The following is a 15,974-nucleotide window of genomic DNA, read 5'->3' as shown; positions in this document are numbered from 1 at the left end:
CTTGTGAAAGCATGCAGGGGCACACTGGATGTCAGATGACAGCCTGTGTTTGTCTATTTTTGTTGTTCTGATGCCCCTGAGAATTTGCATACGTGAAGAAGGGATTGTAAAGGGCCAGTACAGTGAGATCATTCTTTCAGGTGAAATTCTTCCCCGTTAGAAACGAGTCCCTGATCACCAGGAAAAATGGTCACATTTATCTTTGGTAGTGGTACCATGTTACAAAATGGAGGCTCAGAGGAGGATGAGGTAAAAAGAGCAGAAAAATTTCTTACTGATAATTTCCTTTCTGCTAGTAACGTCTCCCACAATTCTTGACATCTGGGCTACTCTCCTCCCTTCAGCTCATGAAGGCAGATCAGCATTTTGGAGCTGCATGGTCTGTCCATGCCCCAATAGCTCCTGTTTGCTTCCAAACAGGAATGCTGGAATCAGGGGTGGAGGGGTGGGCAAGGGAGCTATGCCCTCCTACACACACACACACACACACACACACACACTTTTAAAAGTGGGAGGGCCATGCCTGTCCACTTTTTAAACACGGGCATAGTACCCTCAGGTAGGCATGGCAGGGGAACTAATAAGGTGATCTGTTCCCCCACCGCAAGTGCAGCCCCTGCTAGCAGCACCAGCCTCTTCCCAGATGGGGGGCTGAGGTGGGCCTTAGTCCCACCTCACCATGGGGCCCCGCCCCTGCTCCTCCTCTTCCCCCCAAAGCCCCACCCCCTGGCCAGAACAGAAGACAGAGCCAGGTAGTAGTAAGAGCCATCTAGGGAGCCCAGGCCGCTGTGGGGAGTTCCAGACCCTCCACCTCCATGGGATGCATGCCCTAGAGGGTGGGGACACGGGCCAGGCGCTGCTCTCGGGCACTCCAGCCCTCCCAATCAGGGCAGGTAGAGGGTCTGAGGCTCCCCACAGTGGGCCAGACTCTCTGGGCAGCTCTTACCACTGCCTGGCTCTGGCTTCCACCTGGCCAGGGGTCCAGTGGGTCACGGTTACAGCACCAGTGCCCTCCCCTGCCCATTTCTATACAGGTTCCAGCGCTCCTGCTTCCAGATGTGTTATTCCCAAGCTGTAAAACCTGCATAACATCATTATTAATATTTCAGAGATAACAAAATAACTAAGTATATTAGAATAAGGAAGATGGCCATATGGTAATGATTTCACTTAATATCTGGCCCTGACTCATGAGCCCTCATGGGTAGGTAGAATCGTTGGAGACGCTGCTAACAGAAATGAAATTACTGGTACGAAATTTTCTGTTTCTCACAATTCTTGATGTCTGAGAAATAGCAAGCAGTACACAAAAAGTCAGAAAAAGGAAAAACTGTCCCCTCCCAATCTATAATATTTGCTCAAAGGGCAAAATCATATCTAGGCCACCGCTTTCAGCACCTTCCTGCCAAAGGATGACTCTGCAGACGGCAGGAAGTCTATCTTGTAGTGCTTAATAAAGACGGTAACATCTGAACACCTTACACATTTCTGCTGTGGATGCATTAGCCCTTTCCGTATGTTTGAGGTAAATTTTCAGAGCCCTTTTGACATCTAAGGTGTGCCACCTTTCCTCAGTAGGATGTTGTGGCCTTGGACAGAATGAAGGTTCCTTGGGAAACATATAAAAAAAAAAAAAAGAGTTCACCTTTGGAATAAACAATTCTTGAGTCCTGAGCACCATCTTGTTCTCATGAAACACACAATAAAGTTCCTGAATAAAGAGTGCTGCCAACTCTGACACTTGCCTGGCTGATACGATGGCTATCAGAAAGCAAGTTTTGATATACAAATAAAATGCTCATACTGACATCAATGATTCAAAGGGATAGTTTCTCTGGACTCTCAGTACAATTTGGGGGGGGGGGGGAGAAAGAGGTCTAATTGCTGGCTTGGTTAACCAGACTGCACTAGGGAGTGTGTGTACCTGGGGATTCTCTACCAAAGAACCCATAGATCCTGCAAACATTGTGCTACTAAGGACAGACACCTGATGCACAATGATGCTGGATTAGAGACCTCTGTCAAATCCTTCTTTAAGAAAGTCTAAGAAAGCCATAATTCCTGGATTTCTAGGATTTACTTCATATTCCTGGCACCAGTTGTAAAATCTAGTCCAAAAATACGCTTTCAAAGTCAATACTCTTCTAAAAGACAATGCAATGACACAATTGCTTCCCTTTCAACAGCCAGGCTGTTACATGCGGCCAGTTTGGATTTGGATGAAGCAGAGGCACCTGGTGAGGATGTCCTGTCTCTTTGAGAGCTGTAGAGGCGGTCACAATTTCAGCTCTACCAGCTCCAAAGACCATGGTCTCCTTGGCCAATGTAGGAGGTACCAATATTACTGTTGCCTGTTCTAGTTTTAGTTTCTGGACTACGTTCCCAAACAATGGGAAGGGTGGAAATGCACAGAGGATCCTGTAACCATTATGGGATAGGGCACCTACCCCATGATCTGGGGCCTACTTCCCTGGTGAAATACTTTGGTCTCTTTGCATTGATGTGGTTCGTGATTTAGTCAGTTGAGGGCATGCTGAATGACTGAATGATTAACTCAAAGACTTCCTGATTCAGCTACCACTTGGGGTTGTTCATCTTGCTCCTGTTGAGCCAATACGCCTTCTGGCTCAGGACTCCCTTTATGTGAGCTGCCCTCAGGGAGAGGAGAGAATGCTCTCCTCACTCCATGATTTCCATTGCTTCCATATGTAGCGCTGGGCTTCTTGTCCCCCTTGGTTGGTCATGCTGTCTGACTGAATTGGAATGTTTCTCTTTAGGCTGGACTGGAACTTTCATAGTGGCAGCTTGACTACTCTTAGTTTATGAGGTTTATGCTGTAAGGTCCTTTCCTCCAGATTCCAGATGTCTTGAACTGTTTGGGATCCCAGGTGTGCTCCCTAGCCCCCCAGGAAGGCCTCGGTTGTGAGTATCAGGGGTTCAGGAAGTCACATGGGTATGCCCTTGTGGACATTGCCTTAGGTTGACCACCATTTAAAGAGTTGATCTCCTGTGTCAGAACCATCACTTGATATTTTGTATGTTCCAGGGAGTGATCCCATACCTTTAAAATGAAGCCTCAAAGGTGCCTGATGTGCGACTGCGCCCACAGAGTGCTCCCCATACACAATACCAGGAGACATAGCAATTGAAGGCTCAGTTCAATAGTTGGTCTCTTGCAGTGCCAAAACAATGCAAGGAGGTCTTGAATCTTCTAGAACATCTCAAGAGATGGATATACGTTGACTATCAAGATGCCTATATCCACTCCCAAAGGTATTATTTGAGTGGACAGAATCAGTGAGCTTTTCCTGATTTTGATGATAAAGCCATGCACCTGCTGGAGATTCAAGGACAGGTATGTAGTTCTATGTGCCGTTGCTGTGGATGGAGCTCTGATTAAGATGTCCAGGAAGATGTTCAGTGAATCCCCTGTGACCTGAGCCTGGCTAGGATTACCATTAAAATCTTTATAAAGACTTGGGGGGGGGGGGTAGGAAGGACAAGCCAAATGGGAGCATCCAATAAATGATATTGCTTCCTGCTACTGGCAAACCTTAAGAACTTGCGATGGCACAGTGATGGGGATATGGAGGTATGCATCCACCAGATCCACTGAAGTCAGAATATCCTTCCTGGACAGGGATGACAGTGTAGAGGTTAGGGTCTCCATCCGGAACTTCATTTTTCTCATCAACTTGTTGAGCCTTTTGAGACCTAGAATGGCTCTAATTCCCCCTGTATGTTTCTGAAAAATTAAGAAGATGGAGTAGAACCCTGAGAGTCTTTCCTCTGAGGGAACTCCCTCTTACTTCCATATCCAGGAGATAAGAAATCACATTCTGGATTAGACCACGCTTTACGGAGTCAATAGAGAAGAGAGACTGGATGAAAAATAGATGAGGAGCCTGTAACTCGAGAGTATTCCTGGTTCACTAGCTCTGTGGTTCATGGTCAATGCAATGAATGTTGCCAATTCCTCCAGGAAATGGGAAATCCTGCCCCCAAGCTTCAGCTGTAGGCAGAGACCTATGCATTTCTTGTCATAAAAGAGGTTTTGAGAGCAGCAGGATTCCCTTGGGGCTTTCCTCAGGAGAACTTGCTGTTTCTTCATTGGTATTTCTGCAAGGATGATGGCCAAAAGGAATGCCCTTGTCAGAAGGCTGGTCTCTAGTCTCTCTTAGCGGCATTGTGTGGGATTGGAAGGGACCATTTAGATGTTGTGGCATTGTCCGCTACTACCTTATCTTTGAAAAGCAAGGCTCCGGGGAATTTGGCAAAGCACAGCACCTGCTTCAAGTGTCCAGGGACGAACACATCAGTGGCACCTGGTTACTGAGCTGGAGGACAGGGCTTTTGCTGAGAATCTCATTGCATCAGCAACAACACTGTTGCCAGGGAAACTTTATTTAAAGCAGAGCCAAAGTCAGGTTGATCTCTATACGTGAAGGCTATGAGATCTTTCCAGCCAGGAGAGAGATGGCTTTGCAAAGCAATTAGCTGTTAGGGACACCCTGAGGAAGCCTCAAAGTCTTGAGAGTGGTTTTTCCTCTATGAGGTCCTTAGGCTAGAACTCCCTTCTGAGGGGACAAACATAACTTTAGCAAGGGACAATGTCAATCTCTGGTATCTCAGTAATTGACATTTTTGGTTCCTGGATCCTATAGAACCTAAGATCTCTTTTGTTAATGTGATTGCCCTCATCTGGCTTATCCCATTCATCCCTGATTACTTCCTCAAAAGTGGAATGTAGGGGAATCATGGCCCCAGGGAATGATTTCAGGGGAAAAAATTTGCTCAAAGGCTTACTCTTGATAATTTTGTTCAGGTTGAATCAGAACAGTGGATACAACCTTGTTGCACATGGCCTCCAATTTCTCAGGGGAAAAAAAACCTTTGCTAAGGCTTCCTCTGGTCCTGATTGGAGTTAGAGCCCACCCTCCAGACAATTCACCATCCTCTGTTATGGAGGAGGAGAAAGAGGAGTCAGGAATCATACCTCCTAGATCTTTTATGTTTTCCTTTGCATTTTTTGCTATCTTTGATTTTTTAGCTTGCTTAGAGCGTACAAGCTGTTGCGGCTTTGGTGATGTCTTTTGCAGGTAGCCTTGCTGAGGGCCTGAAGTCCTCTCATGAGCTTTCTTCCTGAGATCTCGCTGCTTGGATCCCATTCCCCCATGGGGGTGCGGGGGGAACTCTTCCAGAGCCCTCCTAGCCAAACTGCAAAGGGGGGTTGTGTGCTTATGAGCCCTTTTTTCCCCCAGGGTGCTCAGGACCCATTTTAGGACTCGGGCGGGGGAGATTTGTGACTTCACAAATCTGCCCTCTGTTCTCTGGGGACACTTGAGAATTACCCCTGAGTTGGTTGACTGGGGTCCTCCTTGTCCTTGGAGTCTTTTCCTGCTCTACTCAGACTCCTGGTCCATTTTTCCCATGTCAGAGTTGTGGAAGAGAATCCACATGCCTGACCAACTCCATGCCCCGCGACCTAACAGAGTTAGAGCCGGAAGGCTGGGTGCAAGTTAGGCATAAATTGTTGTCTGCCATGCCTGGAAGGGGAGTCACATAGATGAAGCACTGTCTGGATTTCATTCAGTGCTTTTTAAGTCACTCTGCCATACCTGGAAGCTGCAGAGGAGCCAGTAGGGAGGCACCACAGCTGAGGCTCTGGGGGGTGTCAAAACACAGCTCAAAAACTAGCCCAGGAGGGAGAAGGGGATGGGAGGGAGATCACAGTTCACCACTACTCCTCATTTTGACAAAAAAAAGTCCTCCTAGACAAATGATGTGAAAGTGGGAGCTGCAAAAACCATCATCTCTGCACTGCCACGAAGGCAGAGAAACTGAAAGCAAGCAGGAATTGAGGGGGCATGGCCAAACCATTTGGCTCCAAAACTCTGATCCTCCTTTGAACTGCAGAGAGAGAGAGAGACGAGAGAGCAGCTCAGATGTCAAAAATTGTGGGAGACGCTGGCATGCAGAAAAAGTGGGCAAGAGGCCCCTTACTGCCTGCGGGTTGTTCAGCATCTGGGCCGTTGTCCCTCATACTCCACAGCCGTTTGCTGGATGGAGGTGGTAGAGGTGAGACATGGCAACCTGTTATAGAAGCTGGGAACAACAACCTGGACGTTAGGGTATGATGACCTACAGCAATAGCTGGGAATGACAGCCCAATAGTTATGGTATATGACCCACACTAGCAGTTCAGGATGACAACCTGATACCTTTCCAGTGTTTTAGACATGGCAGGAAATTCCTATCCCACTATTACAACTTCCCAGGATGCATCAGAATGGATATATAACTATAGCTCCCCTAAGGCAGTTGCCGAGCTCCTACGCATAGTTTTAAAATACCCACTAACACTTCCCTGAAAGAGTCTATCCTTTGGTTTTTGTTTTTGTTTTTTTGGTGGGGAGCAGGTGATTGTTTCAAATATATTTTACTATTTGATTCGCTAACTCAGACTTGAAATGCTGGGCCTTCCTCCCTGAAGGAGAAAGAATTCCCTTTGTGGGGTGGTGTGTACCAATGCCTAAAGGAATCCGCACGCATTTATGTCCTGGTCTTTTCTGCACTGATCTGCCATGCTAAACCCTTTGAGGATGAGCATGGAAACTAGGAGCTAAGGATTATCTGCCCTGCTGCACGCTGTGAAAATGAGAAACTCCCTTTGGGAGTTTGTCCGCATAATAGTGCTTCAGAGAGAGTGAAATTGAGCTCAGATTACTCTGAAAATATTACACATGGCTACTGATCTCCCAGTCCTCAAAAAGGCTGGGTTTATTTGCCTCCAGCATTTACCTTAAAAGCGTGAGCTCAAATGTGAAAAGTCTATTAAATGTCACAATAACCTAGAACAATGTGTATTGATGGGAAAAGGTGCAAAAGGGGCAGAAAAACTAAATTAGTCCAAACAAAGAGGCCTACTGATATAATTCTAGGACTGGGTTAAGAAGAAGCCTGGTAAATAAGAGAAGTTTGGGATATCCATGAACCAATATTGGTTTCTCAGAAATTGGGCCTTATTAGCAGACAAAATAATGAGAAGATAGGCTATTCCACCCACATTCCTTTTGGGGATCCTCAAAGAGACTTTGAGGGAACATATATGAACACTGGTTGACTAAAAAACAAGATAGAAGGGGAAGGAGCAAGCTTCACCATCAAGCCTGTGACCAGAGAGGCAACTAAAAGCAATACCCTAAATAGACTGATGCTGGTACAAGTGTGCCAGCTCTCAGAGTGGCTGATAAGACAGTGTGATGTATCAGTGTTTCTCCAGCAATAAGGTTGCAAGTGAGTCAGTAGCAGAGAGATCCGCTGCATTTTCTCTCTTTGCTTCTCTTTTCTTTCCCCTTGTGTGTGTGTGTCTTGTTTTGTCTTCTAGGAAACAGGACCAGATTTCAACAATAGCTCCAGCCCATCTCAACTAACTTCCTCTCTCTCTTTCCCAAAAAGGACAGTTATTACCATCTAAGAGACTGTTGAAATAAAGGGATTTTCCCTCTAAAAATTTCTGTACAGCTAAAGGAAAAGGGAATAGGGGATGTTGTTAAAATGAAAAAAATATTTTATACTTTACATTTCAAGTTGTTTTAACTGTTTTCCCTTGGTTTTTTGTATCTTTAACAAAAAATTAAAAGATTTTTAATTACACGTGTGCAATAGTACTAAGTAGGCTGAGATCAGTTGACTAAACCCCAAGCCTTGTTTAAAACAATTTAGCGTCGGGCAATTACAGGTCATGTCAACACTTTTTACTCTTTGGGCCCATTTATTTAATCTAAATTAACATAACATATGTTTACATGTGCCCCTTGTGGGTCTGTCAAGAAAGGCACTGGTCTGAGGCTCATGTATGGGCTTCCTAGAAGCTATGCCCCTCTACATTGCATGGAATCTATAGGTCCAGACAGGTCTGATTTGCTTGGTGTTCTCAGCCTGGGGTACGAGTCAGGATTCTCTTGGGTGGAGGGAAGATGCTCCTGCTATAGAGGTGACAATAGAGGGAGAAGGCTAGGCCCAAAGACCCTGTTACCACATTCTCCAGTGTTGGCGGTATCCATGCTGTCTCTGGTGTCTTCCATCCACAACCAGTAGGGAAATGGAGGGAGAGGTTGGAGCAGGAGGTGGCTGAACTCCACAGTCAGAGGCACGGTGGCTGGTAATGGACTATAGGGACTTCAGGTGCAGTCTTTCATTTGTCGTGTTGCCCTCCTGAATCCAGTCACCTCATGGAGATGGAGAGAGTGGGGGCTACTTGTCCCAGAGCCAGTTCTTTTCCAATCTTACCTGTCTCCTTTCCTGCTGGGGGGGCAGGGAACCAAAACAACTCTGCCAAGGCTGGGCTGCTTCTTGCTCAAAAGAGTCAGCTTTTCTGATCCTGACAGGCAGTTCCCTCCTTTCCCAGGGAAAGGGAGCTGAAGTCACACCACCAGAGTGGGTTGTAAGGGAAACTACCTCTGCCCACAGAGCCAGACAGACAATCTCCCCAGTGAAGAGCACGAGAGACTTTTTTTGGCCTAGCTCTGACCCTGAAGCTTGCAGGAACACCCGCTACCAAAAATGCCTGAAAAGCAAAGTGGACCAATCACCCCAAAAATCAAGTGCATCCCTCAGACATAGCTGGACACGGAGCAGTTACTGAAACAAACTGTTGGTTTAAAAATTTGAAATAAAGTTTGGAATTTTCCTCAGGAAATATCTAAAGCAAGGGGGTATGACCGAGCTGCTACCTGCTGTGGTGGCAGGTAAAACTAGAGGGAACTTCAGGAGAAGGAACATTCCTATGCTGCTAGTGACTGGTTCTGATTCTGTCCCCAAGCTGCAAAGAAGTTGAAGTACACATTATAACAGATTTGTGAACCTTAGCAAAGAGAAAGTGTATTTGTTAAATAGGAATAAAAAGTAAATTTATTCCCCAGACCCTATTGCAGTTTGCAAACACATGCACTGCTGATATGTTGGAGTTTTGTGTGTGTACCTTGTTAAGAGCAGTACATCATCATTTTAGTTCATTCTTGTTGAAAAAGTTTGTTTTCTTAATTATTTCTGTCCTAATCTTTCCAGGCTACCACTCTTCTAAACTTGTTCACAATTTTTTATTTGTCAAGATGGTAAATTAAACTGGTTCACAGTCAACCTTTTTTGCTCTGATGCTGTAAGTAGATTGTCACTAAATCAAATTTCTTTCAGCTCAGCAATGTAAAGTAATTTAGCTGACTACCACACAAGCTGAATTTTAAGATAGTGAGGTCTGTTTGTTCTCTACACTGCAAAATGTGCATTGCAAGTAAAGGAGTACATCTTTATCTCCAATGCTATATCAGAAGAAAAGCTAAAGCAATGGGATTTTACTACTTGCATAGAACAAAAATCAGATGCAAATACATTTGTGCCCAGTGTAGTCTACTTACCTGTGTAGTAGTGACACTATAAAGACCTAAGTGCCAGTTTCAACAGTACTATGTCAGCAGGAGAGCTTCTCCTGCTGAAATAGCTACCACAGCTCACAGGAGCTATTGTAATTAAGTCAATGGGAGAGCTATTTCCCATTGGCTTAGAGTGTCTGCACTAGCAATGCTACAGTGCAGATGTGACGCTGTAAACTCTATAGTGTAGCCATAATCTCTCTCTCTTTCTCTCTCTCTCTCTTTCTTTCCCACTCTCCAGAGCCTCCTGGTTGCTGAGTGAGTGACTCAAACTTCAGTTACCCAACCTTTCCTCCAATTTCCTGGACGCTGCACTGGACACATGTATTTCTCAGAAGTTTTTCCCCACTCTCAGCTTTTGGGTCAATCCCAGTTCACAAAGCACACAAGCACATGTTTCAACTGGACATACTTGAATTTAAGTATGTGCTTAAGTGTCCTGCTATCTCAGGGACACAGTACATAGTTTCTGCAGCCTGCCTCTGCTATAGATCAAAGAATTCCCATGCTAGAATGGACAGATATTTCCATTCCATTCCACAGCCAATTCTTTGACTGCTGCACAGTTCTAAACAGCAGCAGTGAACATTTACACTCTTTATTTTCACTCTGACAGTTTAGAAAATCTTTGAGCAGCAACAGACACACTTGAGCTGTCTGTGAACTGGCAGATATTACTTCATGGTTTAACCCTGGGTTCACATTTGCAAGATTTCTTTTGCAATCTTAAACTTAATTAAGCTTAAGAACAAAAAGCTTAATTAAAAAAATGAAAGCTTAGTTTCTGCAGAAGTTGATGACATTAACCTGAAAAAGTTTCCTACTGGTCAAATTACAAGTGGATTTTTTAAGCATTGATAATAAATTTTGTCAGAGCCTGGGGAATCGTTTTCAATGGAAATAAATATTTGTAGTGTGACAGATATACAATTTATCTGAATACTAGGGTTAGGAAACAACTATTTCTATTATTGAAAATATTGAGTGAGATTAATAAGAATACCACCTCTGTCACTCCCAATATCTATATTGTAAATACTGAAGAGCAAAATGTCCAGTACTGCTAGAACTGGTGACACTACAGAATGAAAGACTCGTACCTCTATTTTTGCAACACTGACACTACCCACAGTTAGCAACTGATTATAATCTTTCATAGTTATGAGAATTACAGCAACTTAAGCATTTTCCCTGTTTTTGGAAGAACTAGGTTACAACTTGATTTGGAAAAAAAAAAGTCTCCTCCCTCTTCAGTTTCAAAATTTCTTAATTTTTCCATTTAGATTTCCCCTCCATTTCCAATCTTTTATTATGAAGTGTCGAGACACCAAATAATGTCTTGCAGTTCCAAACAAGCTATTATGATATAAATCAACATAATAAATGTAAAATTCTGTTTTCTATAGAGTTGCTAGAATTTCACATTGCCATATTCTAGTAAAAAAACTAGCCAATACATGCACTTGAGCAGTTTTAGACAAAATCTTATCATAGCCAATTATTTCCTGGATTATTTAATTTGGTCAAATTATTAGTTCTACAAAACAGCAAATCCAAATATAGTCAATACTACTGCTTTATAGTTAACCACCTCAAGACTGATCATCCATACTGGAATACATTTTCAACTGCATCCATTCTGAGATGCTTGAATAGATAAGACACCGATATACATCAGACAAAATAAATCAACTGCAGACAAACAAAATTCTGTCCAATATACCAGAATATAACAGTAACTACATTTCACCTCTGATACTTCTGGCTCTGTAAACATATTAAGTTACGTCAGTTTAATTTTCTACATAAATAGTGATGATGTAAGCGAAAGAAAAAAAGAGTAAATAAAATCAGGCTGATGAGATTTGGTTAAAAAAAAAGAAGAAGTTGCCTTTCACTTTATCATTAGCATACATTACTCAAGAAGAAATGGCATACATTACTCAAAGGTATGTCACGGCACATACCTTTTTTCAGCTTCATGAATATTAACTTTTTCTTCTTTTATAGCGGCCAACTTGCCTGAAAATCTGTACTGTGAAATGATTATAGTTTAAATAAACATAAATTCAGATAACTCTATCCTGTATATCAAACAATCTTTCATAACTGTGCCCCATGTAAGAACATAAGAAGGGCCATACTGGGTCAGACCAAAGGTCCATCTAGCCCAGTATTCTGTCTTCCAACAGTGGACAATGCCAGGTGCCCCAGAGGGAATGAACAGAACAGGAAATCATCAAGTGATCCATCCTGTCGCCCATTCCCAGCTCGGAGGCTAGGGAAACCATCTCTGCCCATCCTGGCTAATAGCCACTGATGGCCCCATCCTCCATGAACTCACAGGCGCCAACCCCGTGGGGGCTCCGCAGCTGGAGTGCCCACAGGGAAAAATTAGTGGGTGCTCTGCACCTACTGGCAGCCAAGCTCTCCTCACCCCCACGTCCTTCTCCTCCCCTGAGCACACCATGTCCCCGCTCCTCCGCCTACCTCCCAGTGCTTCCTACCCTGCCACCACCAAACAGCTGTTTGGCAGCATTAGCACGCTCTGGGAGTGGGAGGAGGAGTGGGGACATGGCGCACTCAGGGGAGGAGCAGGGAAGAGGGGGGCTGGGGCAGGGATTTGGGGCAGAAGTTGGAATGGGGGTGGGGAATGGGTAGGAAGAGGCAGGGCCTCATGGAAGGGATGGAGTGGGGCCGGGTCGAGCACCCACAGGAAAGAGGGGAAGTCGGTACCTATGCTTGTTCTTGTTCTTTTTTGTACATATAATATATTTACAAACACTAAGTTTCTGCATATCATCTTCACTTTAATGGGGGCTCAAACATGACCAATTATCTTTTACTACATAAAATCTAATGCAGATAATGGCAACTACTGTTATCTAAAGGGAAACAAATTTAAAAATACATTCTGACTTTTTCTTAAATTAATATTGCTACAAGTAAGATTATTATAAATGAAATAATAGAGGAAAAACACCTTTTCAGATTGTGCATAGCCTGTTTCATGTTTTTCCCATATAGTTAGTTTCACCTGAGGTTTGTTGGATTTTTCCCACAACCCCAGGAAAGAGAAGAAACAGGAAAATATTGCTGAAAACACAAAAATTGGTAAGGGGACTCGAAACAAATATTCTTCATTCAACCATCTCCTTCTCCAAACATGAATGACTGATTTTCCATCCCTGGGGAAGAGTTGAGGTTATGATGTGTTGTATGTGGTAGATGACGGTTGTTCAAGTGGCAAGGTTTATACCTTAGGGTGAAGAGTAGAGGGTATATACCAGGGATTGCTGAACTTACTGAGTCTCTGAGCCGTGCATGACAATCTTCATTGGTTCGAGAGCCGGTGTGCACCTGCTGGGGCTTGGGGCTTCAATCCTGTTTCTGCTGAAGACCTGATCCCCAGCAGGCGTGCCCCGTGGCGCTGAAGCCCTGAGACTCCTCTCCCCACTAGGCAGAAGCCCCTATCCCATCACCTGCTGCAAGGCAGAGGTCCTATGCTTCCAAGTCTGATAGGTGGAGAATGGTGAAGATGTAGGGGGTTCTGTGAGCTGCACTGTAACTATTAAAGAGCCGCATGTGGTTCATGAGCCACAGTTTGGCCACCCCGGTATATATTGCTGTCTTGTCGTCTTGTAGTGTCCAAAACAAGACACCAGGAATGGGGCTTAACTAGGCTGCAACTTTATTAAGTAACACATATAGGAGCTATCTTGGAATTACTCATCTAGCACAGGTCATCCTTTCTTCTTCTGTAATCCATACCTTACAGCGAAGTACTATTATCACTCCTCTCACCCTGTTAACCTGGTCCCAGCCCGTTGCAGGGGCTCCATCGCCCTCCCTCATATGAGGGTTAAGTGTGTGGTGAAGAGAGGGTTTGTCTATCCACTGCCTCTGACATCAGGAGCCCTGACCCCATTCCCCATTTTCTTTAGGAGATAGAGTCACAAGTTAAGGCCAAAAGGGACCACCAGATCTGACCTCCTCTGTATCACAGGCCATGAGTACCACACAGCACCCACACAAATTTTAAAGCAAATTTGCTTCCAATTTCAGTTTATCAGGGAACCAGATCCTCTGTTGATCACTACCTGAGCTGAGCACCTGCCAAGACACAACAGAATTTATTTTACAACTTAATCTACCCTGGGCTGCTTAGAGGAAGGTGAAAAAATCCACAGCACCCTGGCCAATCTGGCAGTGAGGAGAAATTCCTTCCAAACTCAAAAAGGTAATTAGCATGAGGCCACAAGATCCAAAAAACCCAGTCCTACTCTAATTTCAAGGGAAGGAAGAATTTTTCTTCCTTGTATAGAATGGTCCCCTTGGGCAGGGGTAAGGGCTTATAAACTCCCCTGTTAGGTTCTAGGGAGCCCACCAGCTTATATGGCATCCCTTCTGTCACAACCAATTAGCCACAGAGCAACTGTCTTCCCCTTCTTAAGTCCAGCAGAAGAGGGGTGTGGGGCAATTCTTAAAGAGGCCAATGCTTTTTTTTCCCCTGCAGGTCCAAAGCAGGCTGCAACATGGAGAACATCTGATGCCGTAACTTCACTTCCTCGCTTTTCTTGCTTTTTGTTAGGTACGTTATATACAGACCAGTCTTAATGGACATATATGCAGTGTTTGTGCATATTTTTATTAGAATAACATGATTTATATTATTGGTAAGACATGAGTAATGTTACTGTAATTGATGTGGTAATATCTTATTCAAGTTAAAATTTTAAAATTGAAGTGTCAGTAACAAAACAGAAAAACAGTTTGTCAAATAAGACTCTGAACGGGTCTACAGAACATATCAATAAAACCCTCTTTAGAAAAGCTGCTGTACTCTTTCATACTCATGTTAAGACTTTAATTTTATGTAGTACATACCATTAATAATTAGGATTTTCTGTGTGGACTACTGTCTTTCCTGCCTAGATTAGTTTGTGAGATAATGCAATGTACTTTCTTTAGTACCTTCTCATCCATGTGAGAATCCTTTAAGAGTTCATCTGATTCAATCAGCTGCCCATCCTCGAAAGACTCCTCAATTACACCTCCCAAGGGACAGCTTCCACTTGAGGAATCATGTTTTTGAATCTCATTAGCTGAAAAGGTGGAACATATTACTGCAAAGTCTCCCATACTGAGCTGTTATAGCAATGAAATTTAAGAACTCCTATTGCTTTCTATATGTGAAATTTGTATAAAATTATTTCAATATGAAAGCTTAAAGAGTTTCTTCAAAGTAAATATTACAGCAATAGAGAAGCAAGAAGGGATATACTATTGATCTGACAAATATTGTAATTTATTTTAGAAAATGATTAAGGTATGGGTTTCGCTACTGAATACCTATATATCTGTTCTCCCTAACTACGCATTTTAAAAATTTCCATTCTTACCTATCAGCAGTGCATCATATGAATCTGTGACAGATTTCAATGTTCCAGATTCTTGAATAGGACTCCCTCTGTTTTAAACAAAAAGTACATTTAAAATCTCTAGTAAAGAGGCAGACTAATCTAACCTAAGTACACAAAATCAAAGCTTTCCAGTCCAACAATGAATGCTTTCAGCTATGGACAGAACATGTTTACAGCATAACAGTCCCACTATGAGTTGGTTTTTCTACACTCACATATTGCTTTCCTTGAAAACCTCCCCTTCTAAACACATTCACAATTGTTTTAGTATTATCGTAAGTATAGTACTAATATTTACATTATTAAAGTTCTTCAATTTTGGCTTTTCTCCTCATCACACCTTTGCCTAAAATATTGTTGGGGGAATCTTTCATATCATAAGTCAGACAAATCCAGCAGTTACAGAAAATAAGGAAGATTTGTAAATACTGTGTTAGTTAACCAGTTCACCAATTTCAAAATATTTATAACACTTTCCTGCTAGATGAATCCCAAAAGGTATTTATTGAAAATGTTACGCAGACTTCACCCACTTCTGGAGTGAAACACAGTATGGTAACACTACACAATTTAAGCGAGGAAAAGAAGAATACTGCATTCAACAAACATTGTGGCTTAAAAATTGGTACAGTCTGAAAAATTACTATTTCCCAGAAACCATGAACAAGTAAAAGGGTTATCTGAAAAGTGCAACCAGACTTACTCAGCAGGCAAGAAACTGCACAAAACATCATGGCACAGCAGTAATGAGCTGCCAGTCTTAGCAAGGTGATCAGAGGGGGCAGGTAGGAATGCAAACATTCTACCTTGGGGAAATTTAGCAAACAGAGTACAAGGTTTTGCATTATGTGCAAGTTGATGTATACAGACTCTTGGCTTAAATACAAATACCTCAGTGGACTGACAAAAATTCATAGACAGTTAATTATCCATGAGTTTCACGTCAAACAACATGTTTACTTTGCAGAAACTATACGGAGCTTTCTGATAAAAGGCAGTCTTTTTACACTTATGTTTCTCCCCACAACATGTATGTGACATCTTTGCTAGTCATATGAAATTCAAAGGATCAGACAATGTGTTATTTTGTTCACAATTATTAACTGCCCTGTAAAATTAA

The 15,974-nt window shown here is 43.1% G+C and overlaps 1 protein-coding gene across 7 annotated transcripts in view; it reads right to left on the bottom strand.

Moving 5' to 3' along the window:
* Positions 1-15,974, bottom strand: part of TOPAZ1 (testis and ovary specific TOPAZ 1) — a 100,910-nt gene that overhangs the window by 74,081 nt on the left and 10,855 nt on the right. For all 7 annotated transcript variants that reach the window (XM_043508976.1, XM_043508979.1, XM_043508980.1 and 4 more), the window contains exons 3-5: positions 14,834-14,901; positions 14,406-14,536; positions 11,399-11,466 (exon numbers count right to left, since the gene is read on the bottom strand). In XM_043508976.1, the coding sequence (XP_043364911.1) occupies positions 11,399-11,466; positions 14,406-14,536; positions 14,834-14,901 (267 nt within the window). The remainder of the gene's footprint in view (positions 1-11,398; positions 11,467-14,405; positions 14,537-14,833; positions 14,902-15,974) is intronic.

Source organism: Dermochelys coriacea, chromosome 2 (genome assembly GCF_009764565.3).
Source record: "Dermochelys coriacea isolate rDerCor1 chromosome 2, rDerCor1.pri.v4, whole genome shotgun sequence".
Lineage (NCBI taxonomy): Eukaryota > Metazoa > Chordata > Testudines > Dermochelyidae > Dermochelys > Dermochelys coriacea.
The sequence above is the reverse complement of the archived record's forward strand: the minus strand, read 5'-3'. Positions and strand labels throughout refer to the sequence as shown.